This window comes from Hypanus sabinus, chromosome 13 (assembly GCF_030144855.1).
Source record: "Hypanus sabinus isolate sHypSab1 chromosome 13, sHypSab1.hap1, whole genome shotgun sequence".
In the NCBI taxonomy this organism is placed as follows: domain Eukaryota; kingdom Metazoa; phylum Chordata; class Chondrichthyes; order Myliobatiformes; family Dasyatidae; genus Hypanus; species Hypanus sabinus.
In genome coordinates this window covers 21,395,845-21,420,043 of record NC_082718.1, presented here as the reverse complement: position 1 = coordinate 21,420,043, position 24,199 = coordinate 21,395,845, and the positions used below count along the sequence as shown (strand labels likewise).

The window sequence follows — 24,199 nt, the reverse complement described above, 5'->3', positions numbered from 1 at the left end:
TATGTTAATTTTAAGATTTGTGCTGTACTGCTGCCACAAAACAACAAATTTCACAACAGATGTCAATGTTAATAAACCCGATTCTGATCCTGCTGCTTATCACATTCAAGAACAGCCACTTCTCTTCAACCATTTGGTTCATGAAACAACCAGCTAAACCTTAATCACGACAGTTACACTTTGACCACTGTGCACTAAAATAGATTCTCTTTTTGATTTAATTGTGTTTTCTTGTAAAATAAATGCCTATAATTTATGTTAGAATTTTTCTTGTGAATGCTGCTTCTCTGATGCTATGCCTGTGAAGAGACAGGTACGTTTTTCATTGCATACCTGAACTTGTGCAAATGACAATAAACTCAACTTCGTACCTGACTTTGGCTGGATCTCCCTTTATCCATTTAAATTCCACACTAATTTGTGGAATCACTCCTTGTAATTTAATCCTAGGAGTCGTGTATCATTCTACTAAATCTACTCTACCCCATTGTAGAGTAACAAAGATGTCTAATATAGTAATAGAGAGAGCAGAACAGGCCTTTCAGCCCATCAACTCCATGCTGGTCATTAAACATCCATTTACAATGATCCAACCTTAATCCCATTATCTTGATCGTTGACTCCCTGCCAGCTTCCACTGCACACTCACACACTGGGGCAATCGACCTGCCAACCTCACCCATCTTTGAGTTGTGGGAGCACCAGGGGCAGGTGGGGAGGGCCCATGTGGTCACAGAGAGAATGTGAAAACTCCACACGGCCAGCACCCAAGGTCAGGATTGACTCCAGCTCTCTTGCGTAGTGAAGCAATGGCTCTACCAACCTCCCAATCGCAACCTCCCCCATGTCCCAGATCCACTCGCTAAGACACTGCCTAACTTTCATCACACTAAGCGTATAACACAGAACAACACTATTCAACCCACCATATCCAAGTTATGGCCCTTCATGGCCCTTTGTCAGTTCACCAATCTTTCAGGCAGAGTGTTCCCCCCTTGTGTGAATTCAATTTGTAGAGTTACGGAGCATTATAGCACCGAAACAGCTATTCCATACTGAACTGCTCTTCTGCCTTGTCCCATATGCCTGCACCCAGACCATATCCCTCCTAACCCCTCCTGCCCATATACCTATCCAAACTTCTCTTAAATGTTACGACTGAACCCGCATCTTCCACTTCCACTGACGGCTCGTTCTGCGCTCACTGCGCCCTCTGTGCAAAAATGTTCCCCCTCAGATACCCCTTAAAATTCTTACCTTTCACCCTAAACCCATGACCTCTAGTTCTAGTCTCAACCAACCAGAGGTGCAAAAAGCCTGCGTGTATTCACCCTAACAACCTCCATAAGTTCTTCTCTCTGCCGCTCTCCATCAACAGTATTTCAAGAAAGCAATGGACATAATCAGCGACCCCTCCCATTCTTGACATTATCTCTTCTCGTCTCATCCCAGATACTGGGATTCCCAGCAGGAGATAATAAAAATTTGAGGACTTCAAGGTTCAAGGACAGTTTCTATCCTGCTGTTGATATCATGACAGATTTGATATCACAACCTAACAAGCCATGGTCTTTGCACCCACCTGACCCTGCACTTGCTCTGTATTCTGTTTTCCCTATTATACAACCTCAATGTACTTATGGAACGATCTGTCCGGACAACACATAAACGAAAGCTTTTCACCTACATGATTCAGATTAATTTATTTATCACATGTACATTGACACATGCAGTGCAGTGCGTCGTTTGTGTTAACAGTCTAAGGATGTGCTTGGGGCATCCCACAAGTGTCAGAAATCTGATGCTGAAGAGGAAGAAACTGTTCCTAAATCACTGATAATAGTCTTATAACAGCACTTAAATATCTACTGTATGCTTCTACTCTTTAAACATATTTTATTCAAACACCAGTGCATATAAATGCTCTTCAACATGGATTGTGTAAAGAAACAAAGACTTGTATTTTTATATCACGTTTTTCTTTTCACATCCCGATGTCATAAACTCTCTCCCACCCCACCAAAGACTGATTCAGATTCAGAGTTATTTATCAAATGTGCATCAAAACATAAAGAGAAATGTGTCGTTTGCATCAACAACCAGCACAGCCAAGGATGTCAAACACAAAAAAATCTTCAGATGTTGTAAATCCAAAGCAACACCCACAAAATGGTGGAGGAGCTCAGCAAATCAGGCAGCTGAAGGGTCTCGGCCTGAAACATCAACTGTTTACTCATTTCCATAGATGCTGCCTGGCCTGCTGAGTTCCTCCGGCATTTTGTGTGTGTTGGCCAAGGATGTGCTGGGGGCAGCCCACAGGTGTCACCACACATTCCGGTGCCAACACAGCAAGCCCACACCACAAGCAATAGCAAAAGAACAAGAACAAAAACAAGCTCCTTTCCCACCCTTCCTTTTCAGTCCTGGTGAGGGGTCTCGGCCCAAAACATTGACTGTTTATTCCCCTCCATGGACACTGCCTGACCTGCTGTGTTCCTCCAGGACTGTGTGTGTGTTGCTCTGGATTTCCAGTATCTACAGATTCCCATGTGGTTACCCTTCAAAGTTCAAAGTAAATTTATTATCAAAGTACAAGACATCACCAAGTACAACCCTGAGATTCATTTTCTTGCAGGCATTTGCATTGGTACAATGAAGCACAATAGAATTAATGAAAAACTATACATAAAGACTGACAAGCAGAAGAAGACAATCTCGGCAAATATAAAATAGTAAAGATGATTTTATATATATATATATACACACACACACGTGTGTGTTTGTGTGTGTGTGTGTGTGTGTGTGTGTGTGTGTGTGTGTGTGTATAAAACACAGAGAATATGAGTTGTAGAGTCCTTGAAAGTGAATCCATGAGTTGTGGAATCAGTTCAGAGTTGACATGAGTTAAGTTATCCCAGCATGGATCATTTGCCAGGAGCCTGCTGCTTGAAGGATAATAACTTCCTGAACCTGCTGGTGTGGGACCTCAGGCTCCCGTACCTCCTGAACGATGGCAGCAACGTCAAGAGAGCATGGGGACCAGATGGTGGTGGTCCTTGAAGATGGATGCTGCCTTCTTGTGACAGTGCTCCTCGTAGATGTGCTCAAAGGTGGAGACAGCTTTTCCTGTAATGGACTAGGCTTTACCATCCTATCACCAACCCCCCCCCCCACACACACACACACACACAGGTCTCCAACCCCAGGACAGGGTCAATTATCAATTACCCACTCTGGGCATCTTATCCAACAGGTGAACGGGTAAAGGTAATGCCAGAGAAGAAGTTACAAAAAGGGGTTCTTGTTGACTTGGGAGAAAAGCAATGTGTTCATTGAAAGTTTGAAGAAAAAATGTATGGTCTAATAATGAAACTAAAGACTGCGTGGGGAGAGGGAGGCGGAGGCGGATATATGTGTGTTTGTGTGCAAAACTCCCAGTTCAGGGCTCCAGGCGGGGAAGAGGAGGCGATATATCAGCCACTGAGGCAGTTTCTCTTCATTGCCTGGGCTGGCGCGGTCGCCCGGCTTAGCAATCGTTTGGTGCAATGCGAATTAGCGTCAGGCAGCAGAGGCTCTGCTGTTCGAGCGGAGAGCTTTACTCAGGCTGAAAGCAAAGGACCGGTCCTCCCTCCGCCCTGGTCCGTTACTCCTCGAGAGCAGGTGTCTCCCCCCCCCCCACCCCTCTCCGGGAACCCCCACCCCTCTGTCAAATGAGAGAAACTTTGACCTTTATTAATTAGAGAATTCACAAGACTCTTCCAAAAACAGAAAATAAGAGGCGGCGACTTGGGGGGGTGGGTGGGAGGGGGAGTAATCATTACCGAGACACTGACAGTTTGTAGACTCCAGGAAGTGTCCGCCCGAGGAGACGGGGCAGCCCTCCCCTGCCTACGGTTCCGAAGTCTTCTATTTATTCCTTTCTGTTGGAGGGGGCTCGTATCTGGGGCGAGAGAGAGAGAGCGAGAGAGCGAGAATCCTCCGCAATGGCCCTGGAGAACGAAGAGGATAGTATGTCGTGGAAAAAGCAGGCGGACGATATCAAGAAGATCTTCGAATTCAAGGAGATTCTGGGAACGTAAGTAGCCCGAAGCAAACAGAATTTATTTTTATTAAATTTGAAGCAACGCTCGTTGGTGTATTGATGGCATCGTACAGTAAAGTGGGACATCTCAATCTGCCCTCCCGCGTCGTGCGGGCTCAAGCTTACCGATCCAGCTTGGTGCTTGAGATGCGATCAACCGTTAACATTGCCTGCCAGGAAATTAGGATCGGTGAAAATATGCAGATTTGTATATATGAAGTTCCCCATTGAATCCCAATTACTGTTTTAAATGCCCCCGGGGTTGGGCGGGGGAGACGAGGGGGTTTCGTCTGTGGGTGTCATCTGTAGCCGGGCTGATGATTTGCCCCGAGTGGACCTGAGTTGTCGATGTATATTAACTTGTCTGTGGTGATTGCGTGCAGTAACGTGTTGTGAATTGCCCGCGGCTAGCCGGAGAAGCTGGGGAGTCCCGTCAGTCACCCCGAGGTTAGAGGTTAAGTCCCGGGGGCATCAGCTCTGTCCCTCCTGCCCCGGCAATTGGTCTCGAAGCGTTAGAGAGTGAAACGCTGGAACGAAATTGTCTGCGGCTGAGCTCAAGCTGGTTGGCAGTGTCAACCAGCCTGCGTGCTACCACGTGTGCTCTGGTTTGGCCACTGTGTTCATTTAACGCAGAGTAACATCCGCATCCGGTGAGATGATGATTTGTATCTGCGTCCCGTTAACCTACCCCCTCCCATAGGGCCTTTAATATTATGTGAACTTTCTTTATTGAGTTGGATACCGGCGCTCCAGTGCAGTCTGTAGCGAGGGCGTGCAGAATTGTTGGAGATACTGTCTCTCAGATGCAGTGTTCGCCCTTCACCGTCACCTGCTTAGAGCAGTTACCGGCCAGGATTCGGGGTTCGGATATTTATCGCGTGTACTTCGAAGCAAATACAGTGAATGGCGTCGTTTGTGTCGACGAGGGCGAGCTGGGTGCTGCCACACATTCCTCGCCAACATAGCAAGCCCACAAGCAGCAAAACAAACGAGAAAATCTGTGGATGCTGAGTCCTGCCGAAGGGTCCCGGTCCAAAACTCGACCGTTTACTCTTTCCCATAGATGCTGCCGGGCCTGCTGATTTTGTGTGTGTGTTGCCAGCAAGACAAGTTCCTCTCCTCCTTCCCAACCCACTCGTCACGCACAGACAGGCCTCCAATGTCAGGGCAGGCCACCTTCCTCTATTGGAGTCATGGACTCCAATACTTCCCCTGCGGGTACGCGGCCACAGGGCTTCAGCTGTTGGGCCTCGACCTCTGGATTTAGGATTGATCTTGGGGCTTTGGTATTCAGTATTGCCCCCAGAAGTCACTGGTGACGGGGGTCACGCCCATCAGCGCCCACAGTCTCTGCCAATGATAATGTCAGGTTAAGCCAATCCTACCTGCCTGCACGTTATCCATATCCCCTCAATCCCTGTCTAAAAGCCTCTTAAGTGGCGCTATCACATCTGCTTCCACCACCCTGTCTGCCATTCCATTCCAAGTACCTGACACTCTCAGTGTGAAAAAAAAACTTGCTCCTTTAAACTTTCCCCCTTTCACCTTAAGTCCAGCACCTTCAGTATTTCACATTTCCTCCCAAGGAAAAAGACTGACCAACACACGCAAAGTGCTGAAGGAACTCAGCAGGTCAGGCAGTGTCCGCGGAAAGGAACCAACAGGTTTATGTTTTGGACCCTTCATCAAGACTGGAAAGAAAGGGGGCAGAAGCCAGGTTAAGATGGTGGGGGGTGGAGTACAAATTGGCAGGTGATGGGTGAAACCAGGTGAGAGGGAAGGTGGGTGGGAGAGGAAGGGTGATGTAAGAAGCTGGGAGGTGATAGGTGGAAGAGGCAAAGGGCCGAAGAAGAAGGAATCTGATAGGAGGGGAGAGTGAACCATGGAAGAGAAGGAAGGAGGCAGGGAGCCAGAGGGTGGTGATGGGAAAGTGAGGAGAACAGAAGGAGTAAAAGGGGAGCCAGAATTCGAATGGAGAACAGGTGAGGGAGAAGGTGGGTGGATAGGAGATGAAGATTCTGACTCTGTAACCTATGTCAGAGTTTTATAACCATAATCAGGGTTTCCTTCAGTCTCCTCCAGCAGGCAATCCTCAAGCAGCCACATTAATAGATTTTGTGGCCGTTGCCACGTTACTCTTTGTGGGAGCTTGCTTTGCACAAATTCGCAAATCTGTCTCCAATGTTGGAACCATGACTGCACGTCAAAGGAACCTCAGAGTCAAGGACAGGTGGCTCAGTGGTGGCCTGTTGTGGGGTTGGACGCCTGTCTGTGTGTGGGTGAGGGGTTTCATTGTTATTGGTCTGCTGAGCATTGTGGGTATGTTATGCTGGTGCCAGAACGTGTTGTGACACTTGTGGGCTGCCCCTCAGCACATACTTGGGTGCATTGATTGTTAACACAAATGACATGCTCCACTGTATGTTTCAATGTTCGTGCATGTGATAAAAACAATCTGGATTTGAATAAGCCAATGGTGTGAGAGAGACTTATGTCACCAAGATGAGAAATGCGAAATACCATATTAAAAATACAAGTCTTTGTTTCTTTACTCAATCCACATTCAAGAGCATTTATATGTACTGGAGTTTGAATAAAATATGTTAGAGTTTGAAGTGCAGAGGCTGACAGTCGATTTTCTAATCCTTTGCTGATACTGTTATAAGACTATTGAATGGTCTGCAGTCAGTGTGGAATGGTAATAACACCTCCTTTCTGACAGTCTTTCTTTCTTTTTACAATATTTTTATTCAGAAGAAAAAAAAGATTTACAGAGTGCAACACATAGATACATCTCAACATAACTTGTGTACATTCTTATATTGTAATAAAATTGATCAAAATGTTATAGCATAACACATAAAGGCATACCACTCTGTAATCAAAAATTTAAAGATAGGTCATACATCATAAAAAAAAATGATTTTTTTTATGTATAAAAAAGTCAACCCCCTACCAACTACTAAAGAAAAAAGCTGATGGATGATAATGGATAAATTAGAAAAGCAAACATATTTACTTAAGAAGAGAAGATAAAAATATACATAAAAGTCTGTGCACTGTTGAACTTTATAAATTGGAAAAGTGATTTAGGAAAAGTCCCCAAATATCATAAAAAGATTGTTTTGAATTTAAGACTGAGCAGCGGATCTTTTCTAAATTTAAATAAGACATTATATCACGTAGCCATTGAAGATGTGTAGGAGGGGTAGACTCCTTCCATTTAAGCAAGATTGCTCTCCTTGCTAAAAGAGAGGTAAAAATTAAAACCTGTAGGTTAGAAGTATTTAAAGTTATGTCTTCATCTGCAATAATATCAAACAAGGCAGTAACGGGATTTGGGTCAAATTGGACCCTAAAAAGTTGTGAGAAGGTATGGAATACTTCCCGCCAAAACTTTTCAATTTTAGGGCAAAACCTGACAGTCAACAAAGATGCGCCTCAAGGATGTGTGCTTAGGCCATTGCTCTACTTTCTCTACACCCACGACCATATTGCTAGGCACAGCTCAAATGCTGTGTATGAATTAACCAATGACATCATTGTTGTTGGTAGCATCTCGGATGGCAATCAGGAGGTTTACAGGAGTGGGATAGATCAGCTGGTTGAATGGTGTCGTATCAACAATCTTGCACTCAACATCAACAAGACGAGGGAAACGATGGTGAACTTCAAAAAGCAGAGGTTAGGAGAACACACCAGTCCTCACTGAGGGATCAGTGGTGGAAAGGGTGAGCAGCTTCATGTTCCTGGGCATTAACATCTCAGAGGATCTATCCTGGGCCCTGCATGTCAAATACAACCATGAAGAAGGCACGCCAGTAGCGGTACTTTGTTGGGGGGATTCTTTATGAAAAGTCTTGGCCCGAAATGTTGACTGTCCATTTCACTCTGTAGATGCTGCCTGACCTGCTGAGTTCCTCTAGCATCTTTTTTTGCATGTTGCTATCTAACTGCTCAGTGAAACATTTCCTAAGAATAACACTTAAAGTCTTTGACTTGAGATTTTAATTCTATTTCTTTCTCTGCAATTGCTGCCTGACCTTTTCAGAGTACATTTGTGTGAACTAAATTCAATTTTCTTTCAGTTATATCCATCCATAAATACATCAACTCTTGCTTGGGTGGGATCCCAGGGGACAAAGAGCTCACTTTGAGTCAGGGTGGCAGATGTTGGTGAACATGTTGAGTTTTTGAAACAATCTAGTACTTCTCCAAACCCCTTGTACTGAGTTAGGATTTATTCTAAAGTTGCTTAGTTGAATTTAACCCTCCAAATTCTGTAGTGGGATTTGAACTAAATAAGATAGAATTTTATAAAAATCTATTCATATATACAGACTGGGAAACAACAAATGTTCAGAACAAGACAAGTGTGCAAATAAAAGAAATAATACTGAGAATGCGAGTTGTAGCAGCATACACAAAATGCTGGAGAAACTCAGCAGGTCAGTCAGCATCAATGAAAATGGACAAACTGTTGACATCTCTCACTGAGACCTTTCTTCAGGACTGGAAAGGAAGGGAGAATAAGCCAGAATTAAAAAAAAGGTGGGGGGTGGGAAGGAGGCTAGCTGGAAGGTGATAGGTAAATCCAGCTGTGTGGGAAAGATAAAGGGCTAGCGAGGAAGGAATCTGATAGGAGAGGAGAGTGAACCATGAGAGAAAGGGAAGGAGGAGGGTGAGATAATAGGCAAGTGAGAAGAGGTAAGAAGCCAGAGTGGAGAATAGAAGGAGTGGGGAGTTTTTTTTAACAGAAGGAGAAATTGATATTCATCAGGTTGGAGGCTACCCAGACGGCATATAGGGTGCTGCTTCTCTACCCTGAGGGTGGCCGTGCGCTGACATGTCGAAACGGATTTGGGAATTGGAATTAAAATGTTTGGCCACTGGGAAGTTGTGCTTTTGGCCAATGGAGCGGAGGGGCTTGACGAAGCGGCCCCCCAATTTACGACCCGGTTTCACCAGTCTCGAGAAGGCCACATTGGGAGCACCAATCTGCAGGTTGTAGCATCCTTGAAAGTGAGTCTGTAGGTTGGGTAGAATCAGTTCAGAGTGAGTGATGTTTTCCCTGCCGGTTCGGGATTCTATAGTTGAAGGATGATTGTTCCCGAACCCGGTGTTGTAGGACTGAAGGCTCCTGAACCTCCCACCTGATGGTAGTAAGAGCTCACTAGTAATTCAGAGCTGAAGTGGCCTTGTGCGTCATCTGCACAAGTACATGCATGCAGAGGTGCAATTAAAAACGTAGCAGCATCATATAAGCAGCATTCTCAATATAAAAAAAACTTTTTACAAGTAAGAACACGATTAGAACAATAAATATACAAAGCCCCCTTTAGTGCAAGTGTCCATAGTGGTGCTGTACTGAAGCAGTGATTAGGATTGGGTTGGTTGGTTCAAGAACTGAATGGTGAAAGGGAAGTAGCTGTTTTTGAATCTGGTGGTGTGGATTCTGTATCTCCTGCCTGATATTTGCTGAGAGGAGATGGCATGGCCAGGACAGTGGGGAATCTTTCGACAATGGATAAGGCGGTGCTTCTTGCAGATACTACCAGTGGTGAGGAGGGATGTGCCTGTGATGTATTGAGCGGAATTCACTGATCTCTGAGGCTTCAGTGTTCCTGCACATTCAATTTGAATGTACAAGGGAAAACAGACAGACAGACATACTTTATTGATCCCAAGGGAAATTGGGTTTTGTTACAGTTGCACCAATCAAGAATAGTATAGAAATATAGCAATATAAATCCATAAATAATTAAATAATAATAAGTAAATTATGCCAGATGGAAGTTAGTCCAGCCTATTGGCTCAGGGTGTCTGACACTCAGAGGGAGGAGTTGTAAAGTTTGATGGCCACAGGCAGGAATGATGTCCTATGACGCTCAGTGTTGCATCTCAGTGGAATGAGTCTCTGGCTGAATGTACTCCTGTGCCTAACCAGTACATTATGGAGTGGATGGGAGTCATTGTCCAAGATGGCATGCAACTTGGACAGCATCCTCTTTTCAGACACCACCGTCAGAGAGTCCAGTTCCACCCCCACAACATCACTGGCCTTACGAATGAGTTTGTTGATTCTGTTGGTGTCTGCTACCCTCAGCCTGCTGCCGCAGCAGACAACAGCAATCATGATAGCACTGGCCACCACAGACTCGTAGAGCATCCTCAACATCGTCCAACATACAACAACAGAATGCAGAATAAAGTGTCACAGTTACAGTGAACGTGCAGTGTAGGCGGACAATAAGGTGTCACAACGACTTAGATTGTGAGGTCAAGAGTCTATCTTATAATACGGGGAGATCATTCAATGGGGGTAGAAACTGAACATGTGCTTGGTGGTCTGTGCTTTCAGGCTTTTGTAACAGGTTGATTATGTTAGCTACTTTTCTAACATAATCAGAGAAAGTATAGTCAGAGAAAGGCAGTGCAGGTAGACAATAGAGAGCTAGGGCCATAACAATGCAGACTGGGAGATCTAGAATCCACCTTATTGTTCAGTAGGGGGAATAGAAGCTGCCCTTGAGCCTGGTGGTAGGTGCTTTCAGGCTTTTGTACCTTCTACCCGATGGGAGAGGGTCTATGAGTGGGTGGGGTCTTTGATTGTGCTGGTTGCTCCACACCCAGCTCCAATCACTTCTTGCCTGTCTGTCGGCTGTGAAGCTACAGTACAGGTGTTATCTAAGTGTTAACTCCAGGAAGTGAGCAAAGGGGAGGAAATGATACTGAATGTGTTGCAGCTGCAACAAATTGTACGAGTGTTTGCTCTGGTGACTTCCACACTGCAGCACTCACTTCCTATTTTCAAAGGTGTTCAAGCCCATGGCTGCAATGCAATCCGGCATTTGCGCTAAAAAGGCAAGAATTATTGTTGCATTTCCTTTGGTAAATGGAGTTCACTATTAAATTTTCACCACTGGTAGTTTAACAGAAGCTTTAATAAATAGTATGTCAGCAATCATTAAAAAAATCAATATTTATCTGTAACTATATAGAGGTATTTAAACTATTCAGTGCTATACAATACATTTTCAATATATTGCTATGTACTACACAATACATATTCAGTATGCAACAAGAAGTAAGACCATAAAACATAGGAGCAGAATTATGCCATTCAACCCATCAAATCTGCTCCAACGTTTCATCAAAACTGATTTGTTATTCCTCACAACCCCATTCTCCTGCCCTCTTCCCTTTCATGCCTTCACTAATCAAAGACCTATTCATCAGATGTAGGAGCAGAATCAAGCCATTTGGCCTGTCAATTTTGCTGATGATTCGATCATGGCCGGTTTATTTCCCTCTCAAACCGATTCTGCTTTCTCCCCGTAACTTTCGACGCTTTTATTAATGAAGAACCTATTGAAAGACGTACCTAGGTGCAGAATTAGGCCATTTGGCCCGTCAGTTCTGGTCCATCATTTCATAATGGCTGATTTATTAACCCTCTCAATTCCAGTTTCCTGTTCTGGCTGTGACCTTTGATGTCCTTACTAATCAAGAACTGATCAACATCTACTTTAAGTATACCAGGCTTCCATAGTCATCTGTGGTGAAGAATTCCACAGACTCACCACCCTCTGGCTAAAGAAATTCCTGCTCTTGGATCATTGAAGGACAATGAGTGTGTGGGTGGGAGGGAGGGAGAACAGAGGCTTGTTTTGCTGTGGTTGCTGTGCTGCTTGTAGTGTTCTGTGCTGTTCTGCCTATCATTGTGGGCTTGCTCTGTTGGCACCAGATTGTGTGGTGATACTTGTGGGCTGCCCCAGCACATCCCTCAATGTGTTGGCTGTTAATGCAAATGATGCATTTCACTGCATGCTTCGATGGACATGTGATAAATAAATCTCAATCTGAATCTGATTCTTTTTTAAGAAAAGGATTTAGTTTGACATGGAACAGAGAATGTTAGAGCACTGGACAGGCCACAGTGTTACAGAGCGTAGAACACTATAACACAGGAACTGTCCCTTCAGTTCGCAATGTTGGACCGAATCAAATAAATTACTGATCAAATGGCCAACTAAACTAATTTGATCAGAAGTGTCATTCTTACCAGACCATGAAACAGCTGGAATCAGAGAATGATCTTGTGCTTATGAAAATCCAACCAATGCAAGACATTTCTTTATTTAAATAAAAACCACTACCTTCAAAGTTATGTAAAGGTCATCTTATACTACCTTGAGATTTATTTTCTAGCAGGCATTCATAAGAAAATAAAGAAATACAATAGAATTTATGAAAAACTATACATATCCAATGATTGACAAAGACTAATGTTATCAGAAAGGCTGACAAACAACCAATGTGCAAACAAAGAGATATCATGCAAGTAATTAAAAACTAAATAAATAATACTGAGAACATAAGTTGTAGAGTCGATGAAAGTGAGTGTGTAGACTGTGGAATCAGTTTGGTGTTAAGGGACTGAAGGTATCTACACTGGTTCAGAAGCCTGCTGGTTGAAGGGTAATAGTTGTTCCTGAACCCAGTGGCGTGGACCTAAGGCTCCTGTATCTCCTGCCTGATGTAGCTTCAACATAACTGCAGATGTATTCAATTTAAAAATCATGAAAATGATTAGCTCCATCAGCCGGTCTCCATGGCGACAATCCAACAGTAGTGGCAGTGACTAGCAAACAAGTTTGAGTGTGTTCTTCGAAGCAGCCACTGTGCAATCTAATCTAATGTATTAGCCATCGGCTACTCTGCTCTGGCTTTGAGGCACTGAGCGTTATGTGGTGTGTTGTGAACCAATTCCTCCTTGATATTCAATGTTCAGTTTGCTTGCAAATTCTGCACAAGCAATGTAGAGCTTGGCATGTAGTGGTTGCCGTGACGCTAGTACAGCTTGGGCTGTCGGAGTTCAGAGTTCCATCCCAGTGTCCTCTGTAAGGGGTCTCCGTACCTCCGGCCTGTGGAATGTGTGAGTTTTATTTGGGTCCCCACTGGTTTCCTCCCACTGTCCAAAGACGTACTGGGTAGGTGAATTGGCCATCGTAATTTGTCCTGTGATTAAGTTAGGGTTAAATTGGGCTTGTCGAGAGTTGCTGGGCAGTGCGTCACACAGGGCCAGTAGGGTCTACTTTGCATTGTATCTCTAAATAAATAAAGTAAAATAAAAATAAATTTGAAGTTATTATCAAAGTACATTATGTTACATATTGTATCCTGAGATTAATTTTCATGCAGGCATTCACAGGTAAATAAAGAATTACAATAGGACCTACATAAGTAAAGATTGACAAACAACCAACAAATTCAGCAAATAATTGAAAAAAATAATACTGAGAACTTGAAAGCAGATCTGGAGGTTCTGGAGTCAGTTCAGTGTAGGGATGAGTGAAGTTATCCACGCTGATTCAGGAGTCTGATAGCTGTAGGGTGATAACTGTTCCTGAACCAGGTGATGTGGGCCCTCAGGTTCCTGTACCTCCTGCCCTGTGGTAGTTGTGAGAAGAGGGCGTGGTCTGAATTTTGGGGGTCCTTGATGCTGGTGCTTTGTTGTGGGAGCACTTCGTGTAAACCTGCTCAGTGGTGGGGAGGGTTTTGCCCATCTTGGACTGGGTGGTGTAGCTTGAATGAAGTCACTGGAGAAAAACACCGGTAGATACAAAGCAGTTTCTTTATCCGACAAGACAGGGTACAACAGGCATCATAAGGAGATCCTTTTGGTCGAAAGATCTGACTGGCCCAACGTGGGGCTCGATATTTTATGTGTCAAACATCAAAGGACAATTCCATATTTACAATGTATGGACAGTGCTTTCTCTGAAACCACATGCACCCTTCACACTTCCTGATCCACATCCACACCACAGACGTCCAGATGAATTTTAATCAGCATTGGTTGGACTGGGATGCACAGCTTTTAGGAACTCATTGTTCAGAGCTGCATTCCAAATGAAATCCACAATACACTTTCAGACGTGAAGACCGGTAACCAAAGTCAATTGCTAAGTGTATATATCCTAAACCCAAAAATCGCTCTAACACCGGGCTGTGTCCATTACTTTTTGTATACTTTTCCTTTTCATAGGCACTGGTGTTGTCACACCAGGCCACAACGTACCCAGTCAGGATACTGTCCAAGCTATGCTAACTGCGAAAAAAGTAAAGACACTGTTGTGCTTTCTTTATTTTGGCACTTATGAGCTGGTCCCAGTCTGGCTGTACCGTATCCTGAGTGACTGTTGCTGACAACATTTTGGATCATTGCTTATCTGGTTAGCTGAACGTTCAAAGCTAGTAATTTTCCTGTAAGTTAAGCCATTTCTCTTTGGCATGTTTGCTGTTTATTTCTGCACCGAGTCTCCATGAGTTGTCTTTGTCTGCTGGGGTTGGCTCTGAAGATGCTGTCGCAGTTGACAGCATTATAATCAGTTGCTACAAACCGCATTACACAATCCGTTTCCAGGACAGTTGAGCAAGTTCCAACTGAATGTGGCAGCTCAGCAAAAATGCGACTATTTTTGTTGTCTTATAATCTCTATGATGAACAAACCTGAAGTAAAAGGATAACAAGTTGGATGGGGTGGCAATTATTGGTATTGGTTTATCATTGCCACGTCTACCAAGACACAGTGAGAAGCTTGCGTTGGATACTGTTTACATAGATCAAATCATTCCACAGGGCATTGAGCTAGAATAAAGCAAAACAGAATAAAGTGCAAAAGCTACAGATGAAGTGTGGTGCAGGTAAAAGGCAAAAGGGCAAGATCATAATGAGGTAGTTTGTGAGGCCAGGAGTGCATTGTATTGTATAGGAGGTCTGTTCAAGATTCTGATAGACATTGTCCCTGGGTCTGGTGGTCTGTGCTTTCACACTTTGGTATCTTCTACCTGATGGGGGAGTGGAGAAGAGATGATTCCTGGGATGGGTGGAATTTTTGATTATGCCTTAAAGAGGCAGTGAGAAGTGTAGACTACCCATCCAGATTCAAATGCTTCTGCCTCACTGATTTAAGACTATTGAATGGTTCCCCAGTACAATAAGATGGACTCTTGGCCTCAATTTAATCTCATTATGATCTTGCATCTCATTGCCTGCCTGCACTGCCCTTCCTCTGAAATCTACACTGTTATTGTTTTTTTTCTTGTTCTACCTCAACGCTCTGTTGTAATGATTTGATTTGTGTGGCAGGAGAGGAGACTGAGAATGGGCAAGTCAGTGTGGGGAGAAGTTGGGATGGTTCTGCCCAGTCTGTGCTTGGCCTTGTTAATCTAGAGGAGCAGTGAAAGACAGGAAGGTTGCAGTGGCTCTTTAGGAATCCAGGATGTCTTGAGGTTATACATTGGTAGCTTGATATCCCAGTGTAGGACTGCACCAGCTCACCGGCCAACTACCACCCCCCGCCCCCCCCCCCATCCCTGTTCAGAACCTCTTGCCCCATCTGTGGTAGAGATCACAAGTCCCACCTCATCCTCCTGGAAGAGAGCCATAGTTGATGCTCAGGGGCTGCATGAGAAACAGAAGGGACCTCCTGGCTCGAGAGAGCCTGTGAACTGTCCCGCGGTTACAGGGCCAACGCTCTCAACGCCTTACTCACCTGATGGCATCTTCTCCGTCGGATCAATTGCCCCTTCCACCCTGGCACTTCACAGTGACAGGCCCATGCAGGTGTACTGTGGAGAGATTCTGGACCGGTTTCATCTCCCCCTGGTATGGAAGCTCCAATGCACAAGATTGGTAAAAGATACAGAGGGTGATAGGCTCAGCCAGCTCGATCATGGGCACAAGCCTCCCCACCATCAGGAAATCTTCTCAATATTCCCATTGTGGAGGAGGGACAGGAGCCTGAAGACCTACACTCAACGATTCAAGAGCAGATTCACCCCCTCCGCCATCACATTTCTGAATAGTCCACAAACCATGAACATTACCTCACCACTTAGCTCGCTCTTTGCGTTATTTTACTCTTTATACTGTATATTATTATCATCATTGATAGTAATTTTTAAGAATTGCACTTGCTGCTACTACAAAACAACGAATTTCATGACGTACGTCAAAGGTAATAAACCTGATTCTGATTCGGGCAAATTAGCACGCACGGTGAAGCCAGAGAGTGTGCTGGAAAGCAACTGTGAGCAGATGTAATCTGGTCCTTAATAGCAGTTCTCAACCGTCCCCACTCCAGTTAACGGCAGTTAATGCTGTAATAGGGCAGGCTGACCACTTTGCCTGGATGATCAGCCCTCTGTGGTGAATCAGTGTTGGTTTCTCTGTCAGTGTACGGCAGTTAATGCCGTAATAGGGCAGGCTGACCACTTTGCCTGGATGATCAGCCCTCTGTGGTGAATCAGTGTTGGTTTCTCTGTCAGTGTACGGCAGTTAATGCCGTAATAGGGCAGGCTGACCACTTTGCCTGGATGATCAGCCCTCCGTGGTGAATCAGTGTTGGTTTCTCTGTCAGTGTGGTTTATCAGACCTCTCTCCCAATTTTGTTTCACAGTCGTCTCATGTTTTTTTTGCATCTCCGAGTCAGTGTGAAATTAAGAATGTATTTGCTGGTGTTTGGTTCCACTTGGCTGAGCACTGAGGCTGTTGTCCGTTAAGACGAGAAGGTTAATGAGCTCAACAACAGACAGGAAAGGCTAAAATCCCTGCTATAAACAAACTAAAGGCCATCTGCTGTGAAGCAGGATCTTTCATTAATCTGTCCTGTCATTAATTTCCTCCGTTATACAAGAGCTTTACACAAATTGCATCAGCACCTTTGTACATATTTTAGTTATCTGTCTTCCACGGGAGGAAATTGATTTCTGCACCAGTGGTGTCTCCAGCGCAGCGTTATAGAGTCATAGAACAGTACAGCACAGAAGCAGGCCCTTTGGCCTATCTAGTTCATGCTGAACTATTTATCTGCCACATCCCAAAGGCCTGTACCCACACCATAACCCCATACCCCTCCCATCCATGTACCCATCCAACTTTCTCTTAAATGTTGAAATTGAACCCACGTCCACCACCTCCGATGGTAGCTCGTTCCATACTTGCACCACCCTCTGAGTAAAGAAATTCCCTTTCACGTTCCCCTTAAACGTTTCACACTTAACCTAGCTCACTAGTTCTGATCACACCTAACCTCAGTGGAAAAACAGTGCTTGCTTTTACCCTGTCAACGCCCCTCACAATTTTGTGCACTGTACCTCTATCAAGGCTCCCCTGAATCTTCTACACTCCGGGGGAAAAAAGTCCTAGCCTATTCAACCTTTTCCTATAAGTCAGCTCCTCAAGTCCCAGCAACATCTCTGTTTTCTTATGGAAATACTTCAGCATTTAGCATTCAGAGAAGAGTCACTTCCAAACCTGTGCAGGAAATCGTGCCTTTTGAAGGTTATGTGAGTGGGAAAGACAGCCTAGCTGAAGAGGTTGATCTCTGTGGGAGGAGCTGCCTCCTGTGTGAGGTGTTAAGAAACAGCGGAAGATGGAGGGAACAGTCGTCAGGTCAGGCAGCATCTGTAAAAAGAGAAACAGGCTTAATGCTTCAAGTCTCAGACTCTTCTTCGCCCTTCACAGTTCTGTCTGACCTGCTGAGTGTTTGCAGCATTTTCTGTTTTTATTTCAGATTTTCAACTCAATGTCAGCAAAACCAGAGAGCTGATTATTTCCAACAGCAGGAGGAAACCAGAGGTCTGTGAGCCAGGAAATCAGAGGTGGAGAGAGTCAGCCTCTTTGAATTCCTCGGTGTATATATGTACTTTGATAATAAATTTACTTAGACTTTGTCCTTTGAATATCTACACTTTCCCTAGAGATTAACTTGCAGGTTGGGTTGGTAGCAAGGAAAGCAAATGCAACATTAGTGTTCATTTCGAGGGAACTGAATGAAATCAGTCATTCATAAAAGCAAGGCTGTAATGCTGAGGGTTTACAGTATAAGGTATTGCTGGCCGGTGGTGTCGTGGCATCAGCAATGGACTTAGAGGCGACTGGTCCCAGGTTCAAACATGGCCGGCTCCTTGTACACTTTCCATCTGTGCTGGGTTGAGTGTTGAGCTAGAACCTTGGCCATGTAAAAAAACAGACAAATGCTAAAGAAATGGCAAGGTTGCTGCCCAATGTGCCACAAGGCGTGGAAAGGAACAACATTTATAAGGTATTGGTTAGATCACATTTGGAGTATTGTGAGCAGTTTTAGGCTCCATATTTAAGAAACAATATGCTCGCATTGGAGAAGGTCCAGAGGAGCTTCACAGAATGATCCAGGAATGAAAGTATGAGGAATGTTTGATGGCTCTGGGCTTGTGCACATTGGAATTTAGAAGACTGAGGAGGGATTTCATAGAATGGGAAGGCAAATTGAATGCGGAGAGAATATTTCCTATGGTGAAGTCTAGGACCAGAGGGCAGAACCTCAGAATAGAGACATGTCCCTGTAGAACAGAGAAGAGGAGGATTTTCTTTAGCCCAGCAATTGTGAAGACCAAGTCAGTTAGTATATTTAAAATGGGGGTTGATAGTTTCGAGATTAGTAAGGGCATCAAGGTTATGGGGAGAAGGCAGGTGAATCAGGTTGAGAGGGAAAATAAATCAGCCATAATTGAATGGTGGAGCAAACTTGTTGGGCCCAATTCTGCTTGCATGTCTTAGGCTCTTATCTTTTGATTTCGACGTTTCATTTTGTGAAAACAAGGGCAGGGGTATCGTCAGTATGTGATACTTTGCTGTCACCCACATCACCAGACCAGATCAGCTGACCATTATTTTGCTCACTTTGGAAGCTGTAAAATAATTTGTAAAAAAATCTAAAAGGAGGTGTTCAGGGTGCTCTCAAAGATAAGTCTTGTTCCAAGTAGAGTCACGATGTCATACTGCATAGAAAAAGATTCCTCGGCCTGACTGGTCTAAGGATCCCATCTGAACAAGTCCCATTTGCCCACGTTTGGCCGAAAACTTTCCAAATCTTTGCTGTCCAGGTACCTATCCAAATAAATTAACAATTAATAAAATGTATGCCAGAAGATTGACCTTTAGCATAAAGTGCATTTCTGACACAAAATTAAAGAGTGAACAATATAACGCTACTGGTGCTTCATAAAGGATGAGACCTGGGTGGTGGCAGGGAGGTCAGTAGTTTCACATCCTGGGGAGAAGAGGCTGTTTCCCATCCTAACAGTTCTTGTCCTAGTGTCCTGCAAGGTGGCAGGGGGTCAACGAGATGGGAGGTATCCTTGATAAATCCAAGGGTCCTGCATACACAGTGCTCCTGATAAGTATCTCAGATAGGTGGAAGGGAGAGCCGGATGATCTCCTCAGCAGCCCTCCCGATCCTTTGTAGGATTGCTGTCCTGTCTAATGGCAACACTGCTTCCAGGAAACGTTGAGCTGCTGTCTCATAGCTTCAGAAACTCAGGTCCAACCGTGGCCTTGATCGCCGTCTGTATGGAGTTTGCACACTTCCCCTGTGGCCGTGTGGCACTCCCCTGGGTCCCTCGTCCCAGGGGCGTGCGGGTTGGTGAGTTAATTGGCCACTGTAGTTTGTGAGTGGGTGGTTGAATCAGTGGAGAGCTGATGAGAATGTGGGGAGGAATGATTAAGGAGGAAATTAAGGATGTAAAGATTAGCTTTATTTGTCACATGTACGTCAACAATTCGAAACATCCAGTTAAATGGGTAATTTGCTTCAACAACCAATACAGTCGGAGAATGATGCCAGAGACAGCCTGCAAGTGTTGCCGTGCTTCTGGTGCCAATATAGCATGCCCATAATTTACCAACCCTCACCTGTATGTCTTTGTAATGTGGGGGAAACAGGAGCACCTGGAAGAAACCCATGCACTTGTAGGGAGAATGTACAAGCTCCTTACACACAGTGGCAGGAATTGAATTGATTCCCAATCATTGATTGCTGGCTCTGTAAAGAATTATGCTAGCCCCTATGGTACCATGCTACACTCTGAAGGGAATGAGATTACATTAAGAACTGGTATTTATTTACCTGTTGGGCTGACCGGCCTCCTTATGGAAGTTTGCGTAGTTGATTGCTTTGTTGATGTTGAGGAGGGTTAGCTGTGGACTCCAGGGTCCCAGTGAAGCCTCATTTCCTTGTATGCATTCACATTCACCAAAGTCAAGGGTCTTTCCACGGGTGAGTATGACACAGTGGTGTCCATGGTGATCCAATGCAAATGGATGCTTTAAATGAGGCCTTCAACCCAATTTGTTGGAAGCAGAAGTGAAACAAGGTTATGTGTCAGATATTGTTGATGTAGTGTGGACTTGTTGGCCAAGGAAGTCCATGATGATTGAGGATGTTACTTTATCAGAAACAATAATTGTCCAAAGACTGAGTGACAACCTCCTGCCATTGATTGAGCAGTGTGGACAAGTTTTGGAATGGCCACATTTAATTGGCCCGTCATTGGGAAGAATAACTTCAGCTGCTTGTGCTCTCAACCTTGGCCATATTTGTTATAAATCCGTCAGTCCGTCTGTCTCCCTTCTTGATATTTGGCTCTTTTATCAGGCTTGTGGTAGAATGTTCTAATATCTCATCTGAATACAGTCATGAGTAAAGTCTTGGCAATGAAAAATTAGTGGAAATTAGCCACTCTGATTCTTATTTGAAAATTAGATTATTATTGTTGCATACACTGAGATACAGTATATTTGTCTGCCCTCCAGACAGATTGTTCCATAATTACACTGGGGTAGTAAAAAAGGAAAATAAACAATAACTGTATGCAGAATAAAATGTTACCCTTACAGAGAAAGTGTTGTCATGTAGACAAATAAGGTGCAAGGCTCATGACATGGTAGGCTGAGAGACTGAAAGTTCTCCTTTATTGTATAAGAGGCCCTTTCAAGAGCCTTGTGCGAGGGGTGATGATGAGTTCGTGGCCTAAAGTAAAAAGAGTCAATTTTAGAAAACCTAGCACATTTATTTTTCTCCCTCCCCTAGTATTTCCACCATGTCCTCGTGGATCTCCTTGGGTGATAAGCTCTTGAGACCGAGGTAGCGGATGCCTGCACGAAGGCCGATGTTATCCATTTTCTCAGACAGTGCTTACTTGTAATTTTCAACTATCTAAAACAGAACTACAAAATTTATTAACTTCAAACTTTCTGCTTAATCACTCAAAGAGCTGAACTGCACGTGCATGTAACGAGAGCTGTGTAACTCATCTCCTTCTACCTGAGGCCATGAACTTATCAATCACCCCTGCTGTGGACACTTTCTGGAGGTCCAAGATCCGTATGCTCCACGACCGCTGGACTTTGTGTATAAATGTAAGAGGGGACTATGATGAAAAATAAATGTGCTAGGTTTTCTAAAATTGACTCCTTCTACCTTAGCCCACAAACTTATCAATCACCCCTCGCAACAGCTGTTCTTGAGCCCGGTGGTAGGTGCTTTTGGGCTTTTGTATCTTTTGCCTGATGGGAGTGGGGAGAAGGGAGAACGTCTGGAGAGGATGGGGTGTTTGATTGTGCCGGCTGCTTCACCAGGACAGTGGGAAGTGTAGGCAGGGTCAATGGAGAGGAGCCTGGTTTCCATGATGCGCCAAGCTGTGTGTACAGCTCTCTGTGTTTTGTTGCCGTCTCGGGCAGTGCAGTTGTCCTACCAAGCCAAAATGCCTCCGGATAAGCAGTTTGGATCATTTGGATACATTGTATCTGATTCTGCTCGTCTAAGTTGTTGATTACAGATTGCAAAGTGCAAACATATGGTAGAGGACAGGACAAGTGAATCTGCAGATGCTGGAAATAAATAAAAACATAAAATGCTGGCAGAACTCAGCAGACCAGACAGCATCTATGGGAGGAGGTAGTGACGACGTTTCAGGCCGAAACCCTTCATCAGGAGAGGACAGGACACTGCTGTAGCTGCAATAGACTCAATGGCCCAAGTATCTGCAGTCAGAACTGATTGTATAATTTCCAGTCTATTAGTTATATTCTGAAGACCTGGATTACCGATGGATGTGATGATGTATGTTGGATGAGGTTGACCTCAAAATGATCCCTAGACGAAGGTAAAATGGATTAGAGACTGGCTGCTTTAGGGAGTGGTTTGCAACAACAAGCAGATGTGAAAGGCCCTTTGTTAAAGATTAAAGAAAAGATTTACTTGTCACGTGTGATCGAAACATGCAGGAAAATCTGTGTTGTTTGCATCAAATGAAAACAGTGTTGTGATGCTTCCAGCACCAAGATAGCATGCCCACAGCAGACTATTCCTAACCTGCGCACCACACACAAAATGCTGGAGGAACACAGCGTGCCAGGCAGCTTCTACGGAAAAAGACTACAGTCAACGTTTCGGGCCAAAATCCTTTGGCAGTCACTCTAACCCCTGTGTCTTTGGAATATGGGAGGAGACCCACCCAGTCATGAGGAGAACGTAACCTCCTGTCAAATGACAAACCTCTGTCTTTGCATATATAGTCAATATATGCAATCAAATACTATTTCAATGCTGGTGGCTGCATTTTTCGTTATTTGAAATCCTCTGATGGGGCAACAAATCTCCAGGGAGCTGTTGGACCCTTGTTTCAAGCAAGCTGCGCTTTCAGTGTACGTAGGCTGAATTCCTCTGGGCTATCTGGTTAATCTAGTGAGCTAGGCTAGTTATCGCAGGTATAACTGACAACAAAGAGCCACTGAAACTACCTGAACAATCCCAAAATTAATGGCACAATTGTACAACCCATATTTAGTTCAAAAGTTAGTTAAAGTTGAAGTCTGTCCCGAGCCTTATAGGCTTATCAGGCCGGTTTCCGTGGCGTGAAGCGACTGAGAGTACGAGGCTCCCCCCTGAATAGGATGCCAGTCAGTGGTTTTTACAATAGACAAGTAAACAAGAAATCAAAGCAAATTAAAAATGGAGGTTAATTCAGATCTCACAACAGCTGAGGCATTTTGCTGGTTCCCATTTTCAGCTGGGTGGACTGGAACAATGTGTGTGGTTAAGTGCCTTGCTCAAGGACACAACACGCTGCCTCGGCTGGGGCTCGAACTCATGACCTTCAGATAGCTAGTCCAACACCTTCACCACTTGGCCACACACATTCAGTTCAAACTGACCTCTAACTATGCGTTTCACTGTCACTCGAGGCTATTCTGCCCTTTGAGCTCATTCTGTATCAGATCTGCTATGACTGAAATAAAAATTTGTTGTTTTGTAGCAGAAGTACAATGCAAAAACACAAATATTACTATAAGTTGCTAATAGTGTAAAAATAAATACATTGCAATATTTATTTATTAGTAATATATTTATAAATATATTATTAATATTTAATTATTATAAAGATACATTATCAGATTTATAATTTATTTTTTAAATGGGGCATAAGAGGATTACCAAGGTAGTGTTCCTGTGTTCATGGACTGTTCACAAATCTGACTGCAGAGGGGAAGAAGCTGTTCCTAAAACATGGAGTGTGAACTCAAAACACTGAGGCTCTTGTACCTCCTCCCTGATGGTAGCAAGGAGCAGAGGGCACATTCCAGATGGTGAAGATCCTTTTGATGGATACTGCCTTTTAAAGGCACCATGGTGTGAGGATGTCCTTGATGGTGGAGAGGGCCAGCGCCTGTAATGGAGCAGTCTGAGCCTACAATCTACCTAAACACAGTCCTGACCCGTTCTTTTTCAAAGAATGATACAGCACAGAAGGAGGCCCTTCAGCCCAACCAGTCATGCTGACTATTAAACACCCGTTTTCATTCTATCCCACTCGAATCCATGGCAGAGTAGCAGCTAGCATAAGCTATTTCAGCGTTGGCGGCCCCGGTTCAATCCAGTTTCTACCCCTTTGCGCCATCTCATTAGTTTATGTGTTCCCGTGCATTAGCTTCTGTCCAGGGAAGCCGGTAGATTTCCAGTGGATCCATCAGTGGTGCTGAGGCCAAGAGGGTTGAGAGCTCAGCCCCATTGGTTGGACATCATGGCCAAGAAAAGTCACCAGCCCCTCTAGAGGGTAAAGCAGTCTGGCGTGTTCCCTTTGACCCTCAACCGATTTTTACAGATACATCACAGAAAGCATTCTGTATCACGGCTTGGTATGATGACTGTTCTGCACATGAACGCAAGAAACTTCAGAGAGTTGTGGGCCAGTTCAGCACTTCATGGACTCCAGCCTCCTCATTATGGG

At 44.3% G+C, this 24,199-nt stretch overlaps 1 protein-coding gene across 1 annotated transcript in view; it reads left to right on the top strand.

Moving 5' to 3' along the window:
* Window positions 1-3,854: 3,854 nt before the first annotated feature.
* The window catches only part of camk1da (calcium/calmodulin-dependent protein kinase 1Da), a 288,325-nt gene continuing 267,980 nt past the window's right edge, over window positions 3,855-24,199 (top strand). Inside the window, exon 1 of the mRNA XM_059987285.1 lies at window positions 3,855-4,075. Coding sequence (XP_059843268.1) covers window positions 3,984-4,075 — 92 coding nt within the window. The 5' untranslated portion in view covers window positions 3,855-3,983. The remainder of the gene's footprint in view (window positions 4,076-24,199) is intronic.